This window comes from Haemaphysalis longicornis, unplaced genomic scaffold, assembly GCF_048455015.1.
Source record: "Haemaphysalis longicornis isolate Haplotype H1 unplaced genomic scaffold, Haemaphysalis longicornis Haplotype H1 scaffold_1, whole genome shotgun sequence".
NCBI classification, from domain to species: domain Eukaryota; kingdom Metazoa; phylum Arthropoda; class Arachnida; order Ixodida; family Ixodidae; genus Haemaphysalis; species Haemaphysalis longicornis.
This window is the reverse complement of record NW_027526203.1, coordinates 324,933,653-324,956,264: the sequence shown is the minus strand read 5'-3', so window position 1 is coordinate 324,956,264 and position 22,612 is coordinate 324,933,653. Positions and strand designations below refer to the sequence as shown.

The window sequence follows — 22,612 nt, the reverse complement described above, 5'->3', positions numbered from 1 at the left end:
CATCACATGACTTGGGTGTCGTAGATCGAAGTGTGAGCAAATACCATTTTAGCATGTTGTCTGGCGCGAGATGTCTGCTAAAAGCTTATTTAACTATCATACTTACCGTGGATCTTGCGGCCTTGCATAATTTGCAAGCACCTACCATAAACGGTGTCTTGCGTAATTTGCGAGTGCTGAAATTGCAAATGTCTACAACAAAACACAGGAATACTCCCTCCTAAAAAAAAAAAAAAAAAAAAGTACTCGCACTGTTTGTGCACTTCAAGGTCGTTCTGCACTAGCCGGACAGCTTAAGAAGGCCGAAAGAGCCAAGCGGTGCAAGGGTGTGAGGAGAATGCGAATGCCCCAGCCACAAGCAAGCCGTGCCGGAGCAGGGAAGTGCACGTCCGTTATTGACGAGAACAGAAGCAGTGAGTGCCAGATGCAAGAGCAGGCTCCACGTAGCTCCATGTCTTTTCCCACAGCATGCACAGCTAGGAAGAAGAAAAACGAACCACGTGCACTCGAACTAACCAAGAAAACAAGCACAGGCAGGTGCTGTTGAGGGAGTCCCTGAGATAGGCCAAGCAAAAAGAAAGCTGGAGGAGGGAGGCAACAATGGAGGCCAACTGGCTGGCGGCAGGATGGAAATGAGCAACAGTAAAAAGAGATGAAAGAAAGAAAAGTGGGAGAAAAAGGACAGGACGACGCAGCATAGAGAGCAGCACAAAAGGCACTAATAGCAGAGACCAAGGTGGGAAAGAAACGAGGTGGTGCATTGGAGAAACAGAAATACGGAACAGGAGGGTGGAAAAAGCAGTGCAAAAGAAGAGAAAAATGCCACTTTCTCAGCCACCATGGAACTTTGAAGTAGCGTGAGCCGTCGTATGAGGGGAACCACACATCCACTCGCGTTGCACAGCCGGTGTGTTGAATTGCATTTTTTGTACGGGGTTTCGCCAGGAATGCGGTGATCCATCGTAAGAACCAGATCATCCCGTAACCAGGGGACATACATTTTTACCACAAGGTCAACTATCACCAGAAGCAACCAACTGCTCCGGATAAATTCATAAAACGTAGGGCACTTATATGTATAACAAACAATAAGCCAACGAATGTCCTTCGATAATTCGAAATGGCTATTTCGAAGCATAAGCAACCTTTATAGTGGGTACCATATTTTCCAACAACACGTTAGCGACAAGCAGAAGGGGTGACAACGGCAGGGAATAAACAAAAGCCAGGATTCTTCTGACGGACAAAAATGGAGTAGACTGAGACGAGCCCCACAAGAAGCCCACCCACAACTGAGCTAAGCAGGCTGCTCACGGAGTGTTCCTCACCTCCCTCCTCTTTCTAACAGCCGAGATCCAAGTATCCGGTTCCATGAAGAAACGGGGGTCCAGGTCAGAGCAAGACCGCTTCATTGCATTCTCCTGAAATACCAATGTGTAACATTTTTTTGGCAGGCTACTGTGCAGCTAGGAAGACAAGCTTCAAGTGCAACAGTTGAAGGCATTCAAAGTGCCTAAAAATGCAACGCTTGTCAAAAGGCGGGGGAAAGGCTCGACAGCAACAATTTGAAGAAACGACACCGACAAAACTTTTTATGATCTTGTCTACGCCCGTACGCGCTGAACACAGCCTCTGACAACACGAAAAACAAGCGCATCGTATGAGACACAACAACATTGTACAAACGCACGACAGTTTGGGCAGTTATAACGTCAAACCTTACTTACAGTACTAGACTTTGGCAGTATAGCTTACCTGCTCTTAAATATCTCATTTTAAACCATGGTCAGAGAGGCAAATTATAGACCTTTTACACTTGCTGTTACATGTCACTGACAATCCACAACATCATGAAATAAAACAAGAGAGATGACGAGAGCTGTGAAAGCAGCTTGTGCGTACAGGACACCAAATTTGCACCTTCAAATTTTAAATTTTGGAAGTTTTACCCACTGAAGCTGCACTTGGGTTATGAGGTGCGCCATAGTTGAGGGCTCCAAGTTATTTTGCCCACCTGGAGAGATTTAATGCGCAGCAATACCTCAGCGCACAAGCATTTCGTTTTTTTTTTTTTGGGGGGGGGGGGGGGGGGTCTCACCAGAAAAACAGCCGCTACGGCCAGCAGACATCCTCGGGTTCCGCAGCACAACAATGCCTTAGCCATTGAGCCACCGCAGCAGCTCCAAGATGGCATTTATTACACAGTATCCAGCAGTTAGCCCCACATCTTTAAATTTTTTCTTTGTAACACAGAAGAGCTACATCTCTTTACATAAGGCTATCCACAAAACAGTTCACTCCCAAATGGTATTATTTTTCTTCTCTCACATGTAGCAATGTGATCATTTCATTTTCTTTTTGCAAGTGTAGAAAATTTTTAAATAATTTTTAATTCACCCCCCACAACCTCCAGAATGCTACATGTGCATAGTGCTGAAAAATCCTTGGTGCACCCCAAATTACCCTTGAAGAGCCTCAATGTTGCTGAAACAAAACAGCCCAATTCCTGCTAAAATAAATCATTTTGGCTGACACACATTAAAAAAAAATTTCACCTCGATGCAAATGCAATTAAGGCCAGTGTGGGCGAGAGAGAGAAAACATTTTAATGAGCTCAAATGTGAGAGTGGAACCCTAGTCTGGGAATCCATGCGTTGGTGTTCCCATTAAAAGAAAGCATAGACAACGTCTTTTCTTTTATTAAATTGTTCTAATTTAATAATGGCACACCCTGCAAATGCAGCAACGACAGTGCTCCTGAGGGAAAGCTCCAATTTTGATGTCAAAACAAAGACACATCCCCAGGCACATTCTTTAGTTAACCCTTTCGCTGTCACCGACGTACCAGTAGGTTCTACATTGTGTGCTCAAAAATTTGCGCCGAAGTGTGCCTGGACTGCTGTATCTGTCTAGAAGCACGTCTTTTTCTCCACTCTATGTTGCTATGTATATAGAAGAGTATGGAGCGACCACGCCCACCCTTTGTTGCCGTGGGGGGTCATTCTGTGTGCTCGTGCTGAGTGGCCATGCAGTGCGCAAGCGATTACGGGTGCAAGGGTTGTTCTACAATCTGCCGCAGGCACGGTACCTCCCATGGCCGCAGGTTTATAGTTTTTTTTTATTCCATTCACGCGTCTGCTACAGCGCGCCAAGTTAGGCGCACGCTGTTGCCTCCCCGATAGACGAAACATGGCTCGATGGCGGCTTTCGCTCGCTCGCCGCGTCCTCGCTTGCCGTTGTCAAGAGCAAATGAGACTGTTGTATACATGTTGTATCCACTTTCCATGTCTATCTGCCTTCTTGATTTCACAAAGCGTCATTTCTGTGCGTTGTGCAGGATGCTAAAAGTGCTCCCTCTGTGCGCGCGGTCACTTTTGGATGGCTGATTGTGTGGGCCCTTTGACTTTGAACTGGAGCGATGGCTATTCCATTTCCGAATACGAGCCGAGCCCGCATTCGGATTCTGAGAGCTTCTCATCTGAGCAAGGGGCGAGTTCCACAGCGTCAGATTCTGATGATAAAACAATGGGGCCGCCGTCCTGGTAGCAAACACGGCAAACCGAAAATATACTGAAGAAAGGCGATTTTTCACCCACTGTTTCCTTTCGATGCGTCACATTCCGGACGCAATCGTAATCAAATAAATCGCTATGCTTATTCCCTGATATTCCTGAAACCAAGCCGACACTGGGGGTGCATCATGGCCAGAAACACCTGACAGTGAAAGGGTTAAAGGGACACTGCAGTGAGATAAAAACCATACTGCGGTGTGAAGTCGGGCTAGTTGTTTCATAATTTTGGAGGGGAAAAAAAAAAAAAAACAGCCCCCCAAAAAAAGGCGGGGGTAACGAAAGGACAAGGAAGTTGACAAACACAAGCACTGACTTACAAGTAAATGGATTTATGGCATGCAGGTAATATAAGAAAAAGCAGAAGGAACACAAATGAGAAAACATTAAGAATGCAGATAAACTAGGTATCTCTTTCGGTATCAAGTCCACCAATGGCCTGTTTACACAAGTGCCTGCTTGCTCATGCATAGGAAAGGCTTAAAAAATCTCGTGTTCTTTGGTCATTATAGTTTACCAGAATTTACCAGAATTACTTTACCAGAATGAATTATAGAACACAAGGCCATGTTCATAACTTTTACGGCTGTTTTATGCACATTTCTTTTATGAGAGAAGCGTATTCGAAAGTGCCATTTCCCTCGCACTGTCCTCGTCTTATGATATCAACTTTGAGAGCAAGTCAAACCTGTACAACCTGTGCATGACTAAACAAGAAGTCATCATTTACTAAAAAACCGGTGAAAATAAGTATTTCAAAAACGAGAATGGCTTCAAACTGCCCTGAAAACCAGAGTGACGTTATAGCAGCAGTTTTTAAAGCAGCCGGTAGATGCAAACAATGTTTTCCCTTCTCTTGTGCACCACTGATAAAACTAAGGCTTTGTTTAGACCACCACCAAATAGCCAAATAACAGATTATAGAGATTAAACTACACAGTCCAGCCACAAGTAAGACCCGGACAAATTAACTTCTGTGTTCCTTCAAGAGTTAAGGCCAACTGCACTCAAATTTCCGCCAACATAAAAATAACGACATCGAATAGTACACATAAAAGGAGTGCTAACTGCAAAACACTGTGCTTCAAACAGGAACGCGAGCGATGCAAACGGCTCGTAAAGATTGGCGTTTCTGGAACTGAAATTGAAAAAAAGACAGCCATTACCGGTGGCCAGGCATGATGTAGGTGATGGAACAAAAGCAGGCGCACCAGTGCCAGCGGCTGCTTGCAGCAGTTTTCAAATGCACGTGGTAGTGTCACGTTTCGCATTATTATTTCTACAGAAAAACTTCCACTAAGATTTTGCCCAGGCTAATGGAGTTAGGCACAATTATGACATTGCCTTGCTATCAACCGAGATGAAGCAGACCATCGGCAGTTATTTTTGCATCAGAATAGCTGCCGGAGTAGCAAGTCTCGGCATTGAGAGTAAAAAAAAGGAGGACCAGGTTTACAAAGCTGTTTGCTCGGATACCAAAAAGCAGCTATGGTTGGCCGGCACCTTGGCTGTCATTTAGCTTTTATTTTTATTTTTTACGCGAACAAACCCCGCATGGGCAGCGATCAATCACAAACTGTTTTTACTATGTTTTTGCTATGTCTTTACATGCAAACTGCTTTGCGAAATGCTTTGCCCAGTAACTCTCACCCCGCGGCCCATTGAGGATCGAATCGTAAAATCAGTTCGGAACCGCATGTTACCAAAGCTTGATGGTGAACTAAAACATGAAAAAAGTTACATCTACTGCGGTTTGCTACTTTCAACAGGGACATGTGCAGTTGATAACATTTTACTTTCACGTAAACTACTTCTAACACTCTACAAGAGTAAATGCTTTATTTCGCGATTGAAAAAATAATGTGGTTCATCATTTAGGGGAGGAGAAGTTTTGTTAACTTACGCACTTCGCGAAGATAATGGCTAATATTTGTGCGGATATATTTGTTACCACGGGCAAGGCTGGTTTTGGTTCCCGTAGCGACTGACGAAAAAGTAGCAAATACAGCAAATATTGCACGCGGAAGTGCAAGTGGTCAAGAATTTATAAAAGATCTCTTTTTCTGTGACAGATGCAATGGGAATGATGAATGTACAGGCAAGTGCTTGTTTCGTGCTATTTTTCAGTGAAAATATTATTTTCAAGTAAAAACAGTTCTAACTCCAGAAGCTTTGCAAGTGCTCCTATAGATTGTAGGCTTCTAATCTCTTTTATCTCATTGAAAAATTGCGGATATTAGTACCTGTGCGGTTAGTTTTAAAACGTAATGTTGACGGCAGCACAGAGCAGCAGTGTAGCAGAGAAACTCCCAGAAAACGCATGCCAGTTGCCGGGGGAGCGCAAGCTCCGTGGGACAGGTTCGTCTTCTCCATCACCGCCACTCGGAACTTGTTTCGCCGACTCTCCGCCAGGCGCAAACGCCGCCTGCTACAGATACTTTGAACTCTTGCAGTTATTTGCTACAGGGTTCCGGGCTTAGAACTTCGCCGTGGTGATTTTACAAGCCCAAACAACTCATCTGGATCAAATTTGGGCAAAGAAAATTTTGAGTGCAGGTGGCCTTTAAGAACATTAAAATAGTGTGACCTGCTAGCGGGTACATATACACTACCACGTACTCGCGTCGCACATTGGTCCTGCACTGGTGCATATACAAATATTTACTGCTCTTCAAGGAACATTGTAAAGGCAGGATAATGGGTAGACAATAGTATACAGATGCCATACGTGCACAGGTTATAAATTTTTTCAAAAATCAGTAAAGTCGATAAAACGCGTAAGACATACCATGACATCCACATCAGCAGTGTTAACGCCGAGGAGCAAGTTTTTGACTTGCTGCACTTGCCGCCGCAACTCATTTATTACCAAACTGAGTTCCTCGATGCTGGAAAAACCCAACTCTTGTAACGTTCTCTGTAAGGATTTGGAGGGGAAAAAACAAAGTCGGTTAAAAGACAGACTAGGTAAGAAAAAAAAAATAGCTACCTAAAAACACCTTCCGCATTATCTGTGAAAATAAATTTCAGATCCCAGTAAAACATGTTTGGTGGCTTAAAGTGATTCAGAAATGTGTAGTGTAATTCCGGAAAAGGGCACAGACACAGTGCATCAGAATGCAAATACCACTACTGCAGCGGCCAATTCAGGTTAGCATGCAAACCAGACTGCAATAAGAGTTCTTGGGATGGCTATTAATGATGCAAGTATTCGTCAGGAATCGAACTTATGACTTGTGCAGTTTGCATGCCCTGTACTCTGGGTCACCTTATGGCAAAATTCTTTGCAAAAATAAAGACTTCCCAGGTTGATTAGAAGCCCTGCACATCCTAAATAAAGTATGAGGCTCAGGTTTTTGTTATTTTCGAGTTACCTGTATTTTTTTTGTATTACCTGGTAGTGAGATCACAAGTTTTTTTTTAAGTGAATATTTCCCAATTCCCCCACAGTTTGTATTTACATTTTCCTTCGTTACAAATAGAAAAACCAGTGAAAAAAAAATTGAATGCCTTCTAATTTGCTATTATAATAAAAATGATTCTAAATGATTACACTTGAATCTCTTTTTTTTTCAGGAAACAGCTCTGTAGGGGCATGTTGTCACAGGAACACGAAACCACTGTATAAAGATACAATTTTCGGGCTATCAAATGATAGGATTCAAAATGTGACACCATATGTACAGTTGACCGTATTGTTATTCCCTAAATCTCCTGACACTAAAATCTTATTTAAAAGCTCAACGGATAAGTAGTGGTAATGTATCGAAGACCAGATGAGCAACGTAAGCAATGAGGCTTATTGCACATTGAATTGGTCAGAAGAGCAACAGCAGCAGTGAGAACTTGCACTGTTGTCCTTCATGTGAAGAGGACAAAGTAAAACAAAGGTGCAGATGGGAGGAGTGCTGGGGCCCAATGACACTGGTTAAGTACACCTCAATTTGCACAATCTTGTGACACACTCAATGGCATCATTTGGTTACGAATGCAGCGCATAACACCAATCAGCCTATCGCTGCACTGACTTTCCATGCTGATCGTTTTCAGTCATAAACAATTCTGGAAAACGGCACCAGAATACTTTCATTCCCTTTTAACAACCTTAATCGAAACGTCCCATACAGGACAGGCACATTCAAGCGTTGCCTTGCAGAAGCTGGTGGTTTCCCTGGCTTTCTCATTCAGAAGCTACCGCATGTTGCCCTGGCATGCAGGACAAGGAATTACAACAGAAGCCCACCAAACCAATACCAAAGCAAATATGCCTCGGTGTGCTTATCCCTGAATGAATCCCGTCGCCGTGAAAGGGCAGCATAACTCAAGAGTTCTGAAAGGCTGTGATACCAAATTGCGCTTACCTTTATTGTCCCTTTATTAACACTTACTGGCTTTGCTTTCCATGGTGCACTGTCAACAAACATCTATGTGAAAGGGGCAGCTAGACTTCCTGGTTTTCCCTTTTATGCAGCACATTTCCCAAGTCTGAATGAAACATGCTGGTTGCGTTACTGGTTTGAATTTCAGAGCATGCTTTTGCCAAGCCTTTGAGAGAAAAAAAGACGGCCCCACGAATGTTCCAAAGGACCACTGGCAACACCATGCCCTCAGCTTGTTTTGATATACAAAGTTGTTTGGTAATGACCATGGGAAACAAGTGTACCTTTGTTTTTTAAAGATGATGAATGAAGGGGGGAACACAGTAGGAGGCAGACTAAGCATTATGCTCACATAGAAACTTACTGGACACATCAAGAAAAACCGTAGCCACCAGCTATCAACCACTTCACCTTACTGAAAGTAGTAAAAGTATGTCCTTTAGGTTTAGTATCAAGCCATAAAAACATTAGCAGGCAGCCTGTGCAGTCTGTGCAAATCCCAAAGTGTAAGTGTGTGCCTAAAAGCAGTTTTGTCAGAACTGTTACCTGAAATGTTGCCTCATCTTCAAACTCCAGCAGCTCCTGGATGTTGATAAGCTGTTGCAGCTTTTCTTCATCGTCAGCGAGCTGCAAGTACCCAAAGGGTTAGTGATTCGAAGTGCCGACCATGCAGGGCCTCTGGACGGCATGTTGGAATGGTCAGCCTGCACTAACCGTGTCCTGCTTTTTCTTTGCTATGGACTCGTTCACCCGCTTCACAATGCTGTAGCAGACGTCCATCTTTCCTTGCCCTGCACCAACGACCCCACCAGAAGTCTGGAAGAACAGATCAAGGAAGCACCTTTAAAATCACGCAAGGCAAATACACAACAGCGAGTGAACGTGGCGGTGACTAATTGTTTCACTGCATTGAAAGTGGGTGTGAGCAGAAGTGACACTCGTTAGGGTTAAAATTTGGGTGAGCTGGTGGTAAAGCAGTTCTAGAGACAGAACAGCACTCCTTCGTGGCTTTCCGAGTGGTTGCGTCTTAATATCTTCCACAACTCATGGCTGAGCCGGCCACTTGGTATTTCGCCAGCCATTGCTTGGCCATGCCACAGGGCTTGTAGCAATTACAAGTAGAGGAGCGAGCGTAAATGTTCTAAACTACAAATATACTGTGGGAATGGTGTTTGCTAATTGATTCAATTTGCAGCGCAGCTTTACCGTTTCAAGTATATGTATTTGAAATTTATGAATAATAGGAGAGTAAAAGTTGGCTCTGCCACACAACACGCAAACTTTTAAGCTTTGGCATGCCCCTTTGGGTTGCCTTTTTTGCACACCCCTAAAGCCATGCAAAAAAGTCCTACATGTGCGAGCCTTGCGTGGAACACTTGTGATGCTAACTCTGGTGTATGTTAGCTGAAGAGGAACGCTGCTATGTAAAATTTATTAGCTGAAATGAAGTTTCCTCTCAGTATAGTGCATGAGAGAGGAATCAAGGGTTATTACTTGTTGTCAATGCACACAGTATGGTCATACCAGCCACTAAATGCCTAACTTCCTTTAAGTGACTGAAAGGTTCAGATATACATACCGTATTTTCCGGTCTATAAGTCGCACCTTTGTATAAGTAGCACCCCCCTTAAAATGACAGTTTTTCAAAAAAAAAAAACGTATATAAGTCGCACCGTTGTATAAGACGCACCGGTATATAAGACGCACTTGTTAATTAGGTAAACTCATAGTGAATCAGATCGTTAGAAAGTGCGGTAAAAATACATGGTTGTGGCGGCCGCCGCCTAGTAATGCATCCCCCTGTAAGCAGGGCTAGACACGGGCATATAACATCCAAAGTCTGGACATAACTACTTCTCAAAAGTGGTTTATGGATACACACAGATGACATGTACTTAGGGACGGCATTTAGGCAAAACCATCGAAATCTTTTTCCTCAGACTCGCTAACAAATAATTCAGTATCTTCAGTGGGAGTTCCACCGGTGCATCACTGTCATCCTCCGACTCTCTGATGTCATCTTCGCCAACATCGTTACCACTCGCGGACCGGATTACTCCGGCCTTTATCAACCCGGCTACAACTGTTTTTGTAGAAATGGAGTCCCAAGAGACCCATTTGGCCACCTCTGCAAACGTCGCGCGTCTCTTGTGTGCTGTCGTAAATCAGCACAATAAAGGTGTCATGGCGGACGGAAGTGACGCGACCGGAAGCGGCACGAAAATCAAAACTTATCTCCAAGCTGTCATTTTAAAAATTAGCAGCACGTTTACCTCCTTCAGAGTAACTGTCTGTAATAATTCATGAGCTGCAATTTGTTTTTGCAACCCAGTTTGATGTTACTTTGAATTTATTCTGAACTGTAGTTACTGCGCATGGCCTAAAGTGGCGCGTGGTTGTCGCAGGCCATTATCATTCTTCTTTACTAGAAAAAGCTGAAAATTCTTTGGTGCAATGTCCCGAAGCGACATAGGGACTATGAGAAATGCCATATCTGTGGACTTGGGATTGATTTACACCGTAGAGCTGTGTCTCAACGTGCGCTGGCCACGCGCGGCCGCCGCGAATCAGATTTATTCCATACATAAGTCGCACCGGTGGATAAGACGCACCAACGAAAATTTCAGAAAAAAACCGCGACTTATACACCGGAAAATACATACTTCTTATGTTCACAGCATGTTGAGGAACTGGGATTTCTCCATGGCAATGTAATGCCAATTTTTTGTTTCACTGCTTTGTAATCTTGTCTTCATCACATATTTTTAATTCTTTGTACCGTGTCTTTATCAAGCGCTACTAAATGAACACCCAGAAGTGCTAAGGAGGCCATGCAGACAAACTACAAGTTTGGTTCATTTGAAAGACTGCCTCATTAGAACAACACTCATACCACATTTAATGCACACTTCACTCAAATAAACTATATAATGAGGAAAACAGAGCATAGGCGTGCAACTCACCAGCTACTTTCCCGCACTAGGACGACAAAATCAACACCAATTACAAGGGACTATAAGCTTGCAGAAGACACTACTTGCAATTAAAATGTGGTGCATATTCTTTTTACAGCTATAAAAATAGTGGGGTATACAACAAAAGTTGCGAACAAATACGTAAACATAGATGTGTCACGTATGAATCTACCTGTGGCTGACATTGCGAAAAACCGCCATAGTGGGTCCACTGGGCATGCCTGGCCTAACACGGACCAATTGTTATAAGCGACACACCTTACGTGACACTGTTTGTTGAGGCATACCCAATACTTCACAAAATGGTAACTATGAACCGCAACAAAGTATGGCCCGTACATGTCCGATCAGAGGTAAACCGAGCATGGCAGTGGTGGCCAGCGGAGCTAAGGCCCCTGAATAGCTTTTAGGCACCTAGGTGGAGCTACACCGCTGTGCCATCTTGGAAGGCCGACCATAACCAAATGCATTTGGCAGGGCATCGCCAGCCTTAGTTTCGGTTACTGTGGGATTAAAGTGCTCAGATGCTGCATGAAGCCAACATAATAGCTATTTGTTTTAGGTTCTTCCTCCTAACACATCCCTGCTGGCATCAAGAATCATAGAACATAACGGAGGTTTAATTGTCAAATTTCTCAGTTAATAAAGCATTGTTTGCTGCCAGACAAGTGCTGAGGGTAATTTAAAACACTAAGTCTTCTGAATAGAACGAAGTTGTACGTAACCTTCATGGCTCCTTTAAATCCTGACAGCAGTATAAGTTATCTTTTTTTCTTGTAGCTATGTTTTTGGAAGCTTTATACACACTAAAGCAAAGATAGCATTCGTATTTAAAAACATGTGATCAATTTTAAATCAGTTCTTACTACTTCAATTTGAAAACACTGATTCAATTCAATTCGCAGTCAGTTTTTACTATTCATATTCGATTTGCAGTCCCAAATTTTATGTTTGCACACCTTTAATTATAATCAAAGTATTATTTTCGATTCTCAAATATTCGAGGACCACAATTTGTTTCTTTGATTCTCACATTTACACAAAAAAGGTGTACGAGTACCAAAAACAAACGAAAAGAGTAGGCTCACGTACCGTGTTATAAGGAAGTTGCACAAGTCTACAATGCTCATCAAAGTAGTCAGCATCTGCCCACCTCCTCAGTTCTTCCCTGTAGTTCTCCGCAACGTAACAGTGCTGATGCACTAGATGCTGCAACAACATCCACTCATTAGACACCTTTCTTTTTGGTAACTCCACTCTAACGGTAGCCGTTTTCCCGTCCACGCATAAACAACAAAGGAACCATTAAGACAGCCCACAATTTTGCTCTATTAATAACTTTACAGAATTACAGAGATAATAACTCTTTACAAACTACTACATTTCGGTTCAATAGGAAAAGATGCTGCCATCACCAATTATCTCGCGAACAAAGAGGTCGATTTTAAAGTACCTGCTTAGTTCACTACTGCATAATTAGCGATGAATTTCAGCAAGCCAAAATCGAGTAGTCAGTATGATACGCAAAAGGCAACAGGAATTGGAATATGGCAGATCAGGCCTAAAAAGCCACATGGGATGCTTTGCCTGAGTTATGGTACAGCACAAGAGCCAATCCTGCCAGGGATTGGGCAACAATTCAGCAACACAAGACCCACTGAAGGCTTCAGACGGAGCGGTTGGCCCAGGCTGGCACATACTATGGCCCAACGAGCAAAGTTGTCGCACAGCTAGCACAGCTGCTACAAAATGGTGCTCTGTGCCCAGCTACTGGGCCTGCGGTTTCAGTGTATTGCATTCAAACCGTTTTTGGTCTATCTCACATTTTTGCAATGTTACTCAATCGCCGTGACTGAATCACTAAAAAAAAACCTTGCTTTGGATTACAACCACAATGACTCCATTTCACAAGTCGACAGTAATCTTCAATTTACACTTTGCACGTGCTGGCCTCGAACTACCCACACCTGCCTTATGGCCCCTAAGGTGGCAGGCATCAAAACACTCCACAAAAAGTCTCTTTTATGTTAGATTCTCTTTCATGCTATTTTGTACCAGAAAATGCACAGGCATTTTCGAATTTTTTCCCGAAACAACAGTTACTGGTACTATTCTGTGTGAGAAAATTTAAACATTTACCTTACTGCCATATTTTGTCAGTGGCTACTGTGCTAGAATGTATTTCCGTGCGGCTGAAATGTACGTGTGGAACTACGTGTCGCTAATGTCAGGATGGTTCTACTCACACCGCTGTGGAAATAAACACGGGGCCTTTTGCTTGCCTGCCGCTTGGACTGCGAATGTCTCTTGTATTTCACCAATCATGCACTGATATCGGCAGGTGCCACTATGACAGCTACAACGACCTCCTTGCATGCTTACATAAAATTTCAAAACTAGCACAAGCTGCACGTTTTTCAGTGCTGCACTTAACACGCAGTAAATGTGAGCAACTCAGCTGAGGGCCCCACTTGTACCAACTCTCTCTCTCTCTCTCTCTCTCTCTCTCTCTCTCTCTCTCTCTCTCTCTCTCTCTCTCTCTCTCTCTCTCTCTCTCTCTCTCTCTCCCTCCCTCCCTCCCTCCCTCCCTCCCTCCCTCCCTCCCTCCCTCCCTCCCTGCCTCCCTCCCTCCCTCCCAATTGGAGAGTACAGAGTTCGTTCTAGGTACTTCAATGCTTTGAGTATCTGAAACACCTGAAAATCCCTTTTAAAGTGCTGTCATGACTACTACCAGGACTTAAATTCTGCTTGGATGCATGCCTGCTGACCACGAGCATCCTAGAAAAGGGGCAAAGGGGGGCCACCTGGTCATCTTTAATTACGGTCCTTTAAATATTGAACTAATAAGACAAGACCAAACAATTCTAAGGTACCTCAAACAAAGCATGCATCCAATTACCATTTTCACTGATTCAAACATAAAACTGACACTTGTTACAGCGTCAACCTCTGAATCCAAGGGGTACATGCGACCACGGAGCACGAATTATTGAGGAGGCGCAACAGGGCTTGATCCGGCGGCGTGATAAAGTCATGGCGCCGGGCACGGCACCGACGTGCCCTCTGTCGCGAGGCGCCAAAGGGAAAAGGCTCGCCGGTTCAAAGTCAGTCAGTGCATAGCCGGCCGCCGTCATGTGCAGACGACGACGATGAATACCTCGCGCGACTGGACTTTCATTGGAGTCAGTTCGCGGCGGAAGAAATCTTCGCGTTTCAAACATCGCTGTCGCTAGACGAAGGGGCTTTGATTTTTTTAGAACGCGAAACCTAGAATAAAAAAAAAAAAACTTGGTTGAGAACTGCGTGTTGTTGGGCTAGTTGATACTGCATTTCAAGGTACTCCATTTGAAGGGACATTCCACATCCCTTGAAATGTGATTGAGAATCTAGGTATGATTAGTTCCAGAGAATGATGGTTCTTATCCTCTATGCCATTAGTTCATATTTAGACTGTCCGAACTTCCCCGCCCTGCCTGTGCAACATGAAAAGCGCACGCAAATCTGAGAAGCCCGCGAGAGGCGAGAGCAGCGAGAGTGAACCACTTGAGGCGAGAAGGCGGCGTCGGCAGGCGTCGTCTGCTGCGGGATTCCTTTTAGGGCTTCGTTTCAGCACGGTACGGCTTGTAACTAGGGCAGTGTTTATTAATAACTGCTGCTAAAATGTGCAGCCCTCCTATGTATTTTACAGAAAGAAATCTGGCAATTTTCACGACATATTCGATGATATTACGATTTTTGTGCATCGTGTCCGTAGAAGAACATGTGAACTATGGCAAAACGCTTGACGCGTCATCTGTTGTGCTGCTCCGCAAGCTGCATTTCCTCCTCGCCAGACAGTGACATTAACGCGCCGCCCGCCTGCGCTGCTCCAGCCCAGCGAATTCCCGTCCTCAAACACTTCTTTCTCCGTGGATGCGACAATCGTTGTACCCTCCACTGAAGTATGCAGGACCCCCCTCCCCCCGCTTAAATGCCAACTGTACTCAAAATGTCGACATCTTGAAAACCTGATTTCCATATAGTCTGCCTAAGAAGACTGTAGGATACAAAATATGACAGCTGCAATACGTGTATCTGTGGTGCAAATGATCATAAAATATTGGCGATTCTGAAACCGAAATTGAGAATAGCACGGGCATTGCAGCCAGGCTGAAGTGACGTTGGAGCCGGCGAGCGAGCGGCCCCAAGCGGCCGGCCGGAGCAAACCTGCGTGCAACGCTTCGCCGTCGCAGCAGCCCTTCGAGAAGCGCGCCAAGCGGAGCTCGACTGGTTCTACTAGCTGGCCAGACAACAAGCGCCTGGCTGGCTGCAGTGTCACTTCCACTTCTTGGCTGTTTGCACAATCCGCCAGCAGGTGCGGCGTCGCGGGCGTCGGAGCTATTTTAAACGTTTCTAACTAATTAACAACACTTTTCACGAGCTACCAGTCATGTCCCAGTTGGTTTGGTGATACCTACTGTACGTTCAATGTAAATATAGCTGAGGTGAAATTTGAGTGCAGTCGGCATTTAAAGTTTTCAATCACAGGAAGGGGAGAAAACGGACAAGGCCATCACAAAATATTGGCTATCACAAAATAATCTGTTATCATAATCTGCCTATCACAATAATCTGTCTATCACAAAACAATGACTACCAATTATTTTTGCGTTGCAAGCTACGTATGCAGCAACTATATGTGGCTTTAATGTATGGCCACGTATAGCATCATCATAAATTTTTTTTTAATTTGGATCAATTGCTTGCTTTAGCTTATTATTATTTTCTTGCAGTTGTTTTTTACCTTTGCCACCTTCCACATTCTCCATTCTCTTTCATGAGGTGCCCCCCCCTCCCCTCTCTCAACCTCTGAAATGAAACCCTGCGCATGCCCACGTGCCTTGAACATGCTGGTGGGAAATGTGGTATACACTGAACAAAATTCGGAGTTGACTATCAAGTTCAGACCGACGCACTTCTGACTAGAAACACGTAAGGCTTCTGCATCCTGCTCGGCAATACTATAGCTATACCTGATGCTGGAAGCTTTACGTGGGGTTTTTGTATGGTAGGAGTGACATCCTTTGATGCAAAGGCAGTGTTGTGTTGTGCCACTCCTCACTAGTTTAAAGAAAAAAATGAGCAGCGGCATAATAACATCAGTGCCAATGAGGGGGTGGCATTTCATCTGGCTCTTTGCTAATGTGAAGTGGGTTGTGTGGGATGCGATCATGGACATCCTTCTCCTGGGGGGCACAGACTCACATGCAGGCATAAAAGCCTTCAACATGCACATCTGCACTGCAACGCTTTAAGATTTACACCTTCCTATCACATAAGGATAAAGCTTTGAATGAGGACTGTGTAAAAAAGTACTGGCTGCATATATGCTTACTTCACAGCAAATGTCATCGTAAGATGATAGTGTTCCACCGCCCCTGCCCTGCAAAATGCCTCTCTTCTCTTTCCCACACACCTCTTGTGCTCTTCCCCTCCCGTCTCGCTCCTCACACAGTAAACACGGTAGATGTTTGCTAAAGTGAATTCAATTGTGCTGCGCTCCACTGCTCACGCGCCATCTACTTGGACCTTTCTTAACTGTTGGACTTCTTGGAATGCCACCACGATGTCGAGTGCCGAGCGTGGACGCTTTTTGTACGTTTGGGCGGAAAAGTTTTTTTTTTTTTTTTCAAGCCGTTTATCACAACATAAAACAGCCATGTTTTTTTAATTAAAAGTAAGCTGTAAATACCACTTGTGCATTGATGTTTCACCTCGAAAATGCCAAATGTTTTCTTTTTGCTCAACAATGTTGACAAGTATGAATGTTGCCACCAGATCTAGTGATTTGCAAATGTTTTGCCTATTTAAACGTATAAGAATTCAAGAATTCTTTTACTTTTGGCCGGGCGGCTGAATCTAAGGACAGACAGACAGACAAACATACAAGGCCAAAATTTTCACACTTAAGTAGCCCAAGAAAGACTTATCGTCTTTAATAGATGCAAAAGGCAGAGTATGCAAGGCGGCTATGCACAGCTGATGATGTAACTTAAAAGATCCTCTCCTCCCCTGACTCTAAGACACAACCATGTGGGCCTTGCAGCAAACCTCTCTCCAGTCCCAGGGAAATAATCACGTGCATCATTCAACTTACTCGACGCTGCCAAGAACTGGCAGTCACTTAAAACACCCTGGAAACCTTCAAAATGGTCCCAACGTACCTCAGCTCTGCTCAGAGTGACTGCTGCTGCAAGGTGCGGATGCTTCAGCTGCAATAGCCGCTGCAGGTATATCGTCACGTTGTTTCCACCAAGGCTAATTCTCTTGCAGTTTTCGATGTCAACGTGTCCACTCAGCACAGGAATCAGATGCGTAGTGTGGTGTCCAAAAGACAAGACCATTGCATTGTCTGACAGGCATTTTAAAACGCAGAAATAATAGTTACTACAAGACATGTTGACGTAATTTTATCACACCACACACAGAACTAAGCTATCTATTTCTAAGAGACTATTTCCTCGCACATTGCTCAGCGGTGCACCAGAATGGCAGCTACAACATCATGAGAAAGTTATCAAACAGTCTAGTTATGCAGATGTAATTACGACATTAAGATCTACAAGGTATAATACCCGTCACATGGGCACTTTCAATCCGACTGAAGCGAAGCACGACTGACTTTATGAGCGCGTTCAACGCATCGCCGCTGCTACATGGCACGTTTCAATCCCAATTGAGAAGTTGCACCAATTGCACTCACATACACCAGATGGCTCCAAAAATGTATTTCGCAGCCCGCACCTTGTAATTTGACGCGGTCGTAGGTATACATAACCATATAAATGTTATCGCACATTTGTTTGAGTCATCTGATATGGTTTGTGGCATTAGTTGACGTTGTCACCTTATGTGCCATTACTCAGTGGGGACGAGAAAATCCCCACTTTCGTCCGATTGTGTTTGGAAACCTCAATCACGCTTGAGAAACCAGGTTGCGCTCAAGCGGTTTCAGGATCGATCGCGATTGAAACTGGAGGGTAGCAGCGCCCGATCCAGATCGACTCAATCACGATTGAAAGTGCCTGTGTGACAGGGGTATAAAACATGCTGAAAATCATGCACCCCTCAGGCTAATGACGATGACGGTTGAATGCAAAGCTTTCTCGTGAGGAAGTCCTTGGTTGTCGTCTAAGTTTGGACTTTTGATCACGGCAGCTTTGACTTTGACCCTTCGCCATTTGATGTCCAACGCAGAAAGCTTCGCATTCAGCCATCATCATCATTAGAGGGAGGGGTGCATGATTTATCGTCAGAGAAAGTTGGCTTTCCTGCAGTGGGTTGTCATCTGAGTTTGGACTTTGGCTCAATGAGCTTTGACTTTGACTTGCTCGCAGTTTGGACTTTAGATCGCAGCGGCTTTGACCTTTCGCCATTTGATTTCGCAGAAAAAATCTACGACTCCAACTGTTGCCGTTGTTAGACGGAGGGGCGCATGATTTTTCTATCTCATTTTTGCACGTCTATACACCCCTCTCCGAATCCAAACTGCTTCGGTCGTGTCAGAATGGCACAATCGAATAGACGTCAGCTTCATAATGTGCGGGACCAAGGTTCGAATACGACCAAGGTAAGCGTTTTTTTTCTTTCATTTTACCCACAATCATCATCATGAGAAAGTTTGCTTTCCTGCCATGTGTTTTCAGCGCGACATATGCCATCCGTAAGACGTAGAAATCTTTGCTTTACCATGTTTTTCTTTGGGAGAGAAAGACATGCAGAAAGTAATAGCAAAGTATAAATTAAAATACACGGTTACCAGCTTTTTTTTGGCTATTGTGATGCAGACTGAATAGAGCATCAATGCCATAGAGTACTTGGGGCACATTGTAATGCTCAAACAGCAATTCCGACATATCTGAAACCAGTAAAAGCACGCTGTAATCCAGATCGCTAGGAAACTTCGCAACACTTGTAGAAAATGCGCTTACTCTGACGGTAGTAACTAGGGTTGCCGATCGCTTCTGTCATCACAATGGGATGATCTATTTTGTTTTCCGTCGAAATGCCGAGATGACTAAATATGTGGTCAAAGATGTGCTCCTATGAAAATAAACGACAGATTCCCGTTTACGTACGGGGATTGCGCAACATTTAAGCACTGAATCCACCAAGCGTCAAAATGAATAAGAACCTGTATATCAAAGTGCGTGACGACATTCCGATCAAACTGGGTCTTCAGGAGCCACCGAACAGCTTCGATGTTCGCTATGTCGTTCCCAACTTGCACTTCACTCTCCTGTCGATAAATTAATAAAAAAAAAAAGGGGGGGCAGGGTGAGGGCGCTTTTATCAATGTCACGCATTAGCTGTCAAACGTAAGGCTGTTCGTGCTTACCTTTTTCCCTCTTTGTTTAGCCGTGACATTCTTGAAAATCATGCGCGGCGACTCGTCCGAAGCCCAGCCAACTCTGCATTCGTACGAACCTGATAGGGAAGCATTCGGTAATTCCAGAAGCTCGTAACGTGTATGTGGTAGAGCGCTTACCGTTATCAATAATTATGGGTGTTTTCCTCAACCGAATTCCGTCGTTGTAAGCAAAAAAGTCGTCGGTCTCTTTGTTGAGATTCGGAATCGTGTACACATTTTCCGACATCGTTCAATCTCGGTGCAAAAATGTCCAGTAACTCTTAGTATGGCACCTACCGCTTACAGTGCATGACTACAAGTGCACTTAATTCTTTGAGACATTACTTCACACGAAACACCCCTGCTGTTTGTACGATCAAGACTTCGAGCACAAAGCTGGTAGCACCACAGAACAGGTAGCACTTTTTCTCGGAAATTTCGAAACCTGTGCATAAAAACTTGGTCTTGTGTTGGCTCGTTCTGTGTTCCGATGCAGGAAGACAAGTTACGCACGGATCACGGCACGGATACGCAAAAATTTTAGAAACAACAAAACAAAAGAATGTGCTATCATTTGAAATGTTAGAATTAATAAAATGTACAATTAGTGATGAGCTCGGACAGTGTCGGCAGTGTTCGGGTGTTCGTGTGTTGGCTCGTCCACTTCATGGGCTCGTCCCTGTCGTCCCGTCGTCCGCGCTTCGCAGAGTCGCAGACGCTCCGGCGGCTCCGGCGCTACGGTCACTACGGTGCGGACCCGCGGACCCCGCGAATTTTGTGCACGTCCACCATGGAGGAAGAAACTTTCCTCCATGACGTCCACACAAAATCCTCCCTGTTCTTATACATGTGCATCTTGGAAGTTGTGACACTCGATATACAATGCGTCCAAGGGCCTTCGGAAGGCGTGCGAGCATTCGTGTGTGCGTGTGTGCAGGCTGCGCACGTATTAATAGCAAATTTACGTAAATGTGAGTGCTCGCCAAGGGCTGCACCATGCATTTTGCGTTCCTGCTTCATTACAGTGAAGCTACTGAGGTTCTCAAACAATCACCCGCGGTGGCTCAGTGGCTAAGGCGTTGGGCTGCTGAGCACAAGAACGCGGGTTTCCCGGCCGCGGCGGCCGCTCCTCTCATGGAGGCGAAAAGCAAAAACGCCCAAGTGTACGTTATCTCGGCACACGTCTGAAGTAATTGGAACACGGGCGCTGTGGCCGAACTGTATCGGAGTAGCTGCATCGGCGATAACCGAACGAAGCAGAACACGCATGCTGACATGCCATACCACAGAACAGGGAGGATTGCCATACCTCGCAAACCACTTTTAACCTGGCTTGGAGCTAATCTCGGCGATGGCGCTCATTGCAGTCGACGCACCTAAAAATATTTGAAAAGAAAAAAAAAATTTTCAGATCCCTGCGCCACTTCAGCAGATCGCGTGCGTTGGAAGTGAGCAAAAGACACTGCCACATGTGCCTCAGCCATCAGCACCATTGCTGAGACATTGTTCATATCTCCCATGGTTCGTTTCATTTGCTCTGCCGCCACATAACAACATAGCATGTCCCTGTGACAGCTGCTGTTATGTTGATTAGCCCTAATTAGGCCTGTGATTGAGCTACATTGTACCAACTAGAGCCTCTAGATCAGGTTATTTAGTGGCTCTAGTATTAACAGTTGCTGAAAGTTAAAGGCAATGCCAAGTTTTTGATTTTGCCCAGTTTGAGTGGGTAGGACGGAGGAAAAAAAGCTGCAGGTGCAGGTGCCCTAGAGAAAATGTAGCTGGTCCCTGCTGGTTTATGGCGAAATTCCCAGCTGGACGCTGCTGGTCCCAGGTAGTCCCAAGATTAATTCGTGCCACGAATAGCAGCTACAGCTGTTTAATAATTCAAAGGTGCCAAAAGCGTGGAAAGATATCACCACGGCTTACACTTTTGCTACACTTCTTTCCATAGCTCAAGTGGCCATGGAACAAAGAATGATAGGAGTAACGCTTAGGGATAGGAAACAAGCCTCCTGGGTCTGGGAACAAACTTGAGCAGAAGATATCGTAGTTCAAATTAATAAAAAGAAATGGACTTGTGCTAGCCATGCAGTGAGACGAATTGGCAACAGGTGGGCCACAAGGTTAACAATGGATACCCAGAGACAGGTCTACAAGAAGGGGAAGGCCACCAACTCGATGGAAAAACAAAATAAAAAAAAGCCAGGAAAAAATGGACTCTGGCAGCGCAGGACAGAAGCTTGTGGAGGTCAATAGGAGAGGCTTTCGTCCTGCAGTGGACGTAAATAGGCTATTGTTGATAATGATTAATAGCAGCCACAGCTGTTTAATAATTCAAAGGTGCCAAAAGCATGAAATCAGGTATTACTACGCCTTATACTTATGCTACGCCACGGTTTACCATATGACGAATCCTGAAAAGAAATTAGCGAGTGAAGTATGGAGATGCACATGTAAAATGAGCTTATCTAGCAACTTTTTCTGCACGCACGTTATTAAGACACTAATTTCACAGACTGCCAAGAGCATGTGACAGAGCAGTCAATTTAAAGAGCTTCGAAGGAGAGCCGCCCTTCATGTCTCTTTGGGAGACGTATACCCTAAAGGACGTTGGATTACAAGGAGGGACATCTTGCACCTGGTCCTCCAGATTTTGAAGGACACAAACCTATGTGATCCTGGGTGATTTCCCACGCATAGTGTTAAAAAGGTGCTGATTGGGTGGAGCAATTTCCAGCACATTTCACACCTTGCAATGCTATGTCCGCCCATTAATTAACAACGAGTGCACGTGGTCAGCTAGTAGACATTACTGAACAGTGCCCGACTACGACAAGTGGCAGCTGCGTTTTAGTTTGTTTCAGTGAAATATTGTGCCTCGATGTACAACTGTGGTGAAACAATTGCACGTGGGTAAACATGGGAGCTTCATGCCTGTGCTGCACAGCAACTTTCAATTGACAGTCGAATGCTGACTGACAAGCACGCCTAATGGGAACTAAATGCACCACTCGATAGACAATTGGTTCGAAGGCCTTTGAAACGGCCGTGCAGCACAGGTATTAGTTCTTAGTGCCAGAGAATATATACATATATCTATCTATATATATATATATATATATATGGTGACACCCAGTATCAAAAGTGAGATCAGTGCTAATGACTACCAATTTGCTAGCCATCAGCTTTTCCAAGTTCTCCTATGACCACACAGCACCATTGGCTTGTTCAGCGCTGGCTCGGAGTTTAAATTTCGCTTGGTGTTCTCTCGGCATCACGGAGAAACACATAGTGCTT

The 22,612-nt window shown here is 44.5% G+C and overlaps 1 protein-coding gene across 1 annotated transcript in view; it reads right to left on the bottom strand.

The window, feature by feature from the left end:
• Arp5 (Actin-related protein 5) overlaps positions 1-19,892 on the bottom strand; it is a 44,077-nt gene extending 24,185 nt beyond the window's left edge. Inside the window, exons 1-11 of the mRNA XM_077682894.1 lie at positions 19,451-19,892; positions 19,301-19,389; positions 19,097-19,201; positions 18,894-19,005; positions 18,722-18,820; positions 17,127-17,314; positions 12,016-12,132; positions 8,663-8,764; positions 8,495-8,575; positions 6,358-6,486; positions 1,329-1,421 (exon numbers count right to left, since the gene is read on the bottom strand). Coding sequence (XP_077539020.1) covers positions 1,329-1,421; positions 6,358-6,486; positions 8,495-8,575; positions 8,663-8,764; positions 12,016-12,132; positions 17,127-17,314; positions 18,722-18,820; positions 18,894-19,005; positions 19,097-19,201; positions 19,301-19,389; positions 19,451-19,559 — 1,224 coding nt within the window. The 5' untranslated portion in view covers positions 19,560-19,892. The remainder of the gene's footprint in view (positions 1-1,328; positions 1,422-6,357; positions 6,487-8,494; positions 8,576-8,662; positions 8,765-12,015; positions 12,133-17,126; positions 17,315-18,721; positions 18,821-18,893; positions 19,006-19,096; positions 19,202-19,300; positions 19,390-19,450) is intronic.
• Between the last annotated feature and the right edge of the window lie 2,720 nt (positions 19,893-22,612).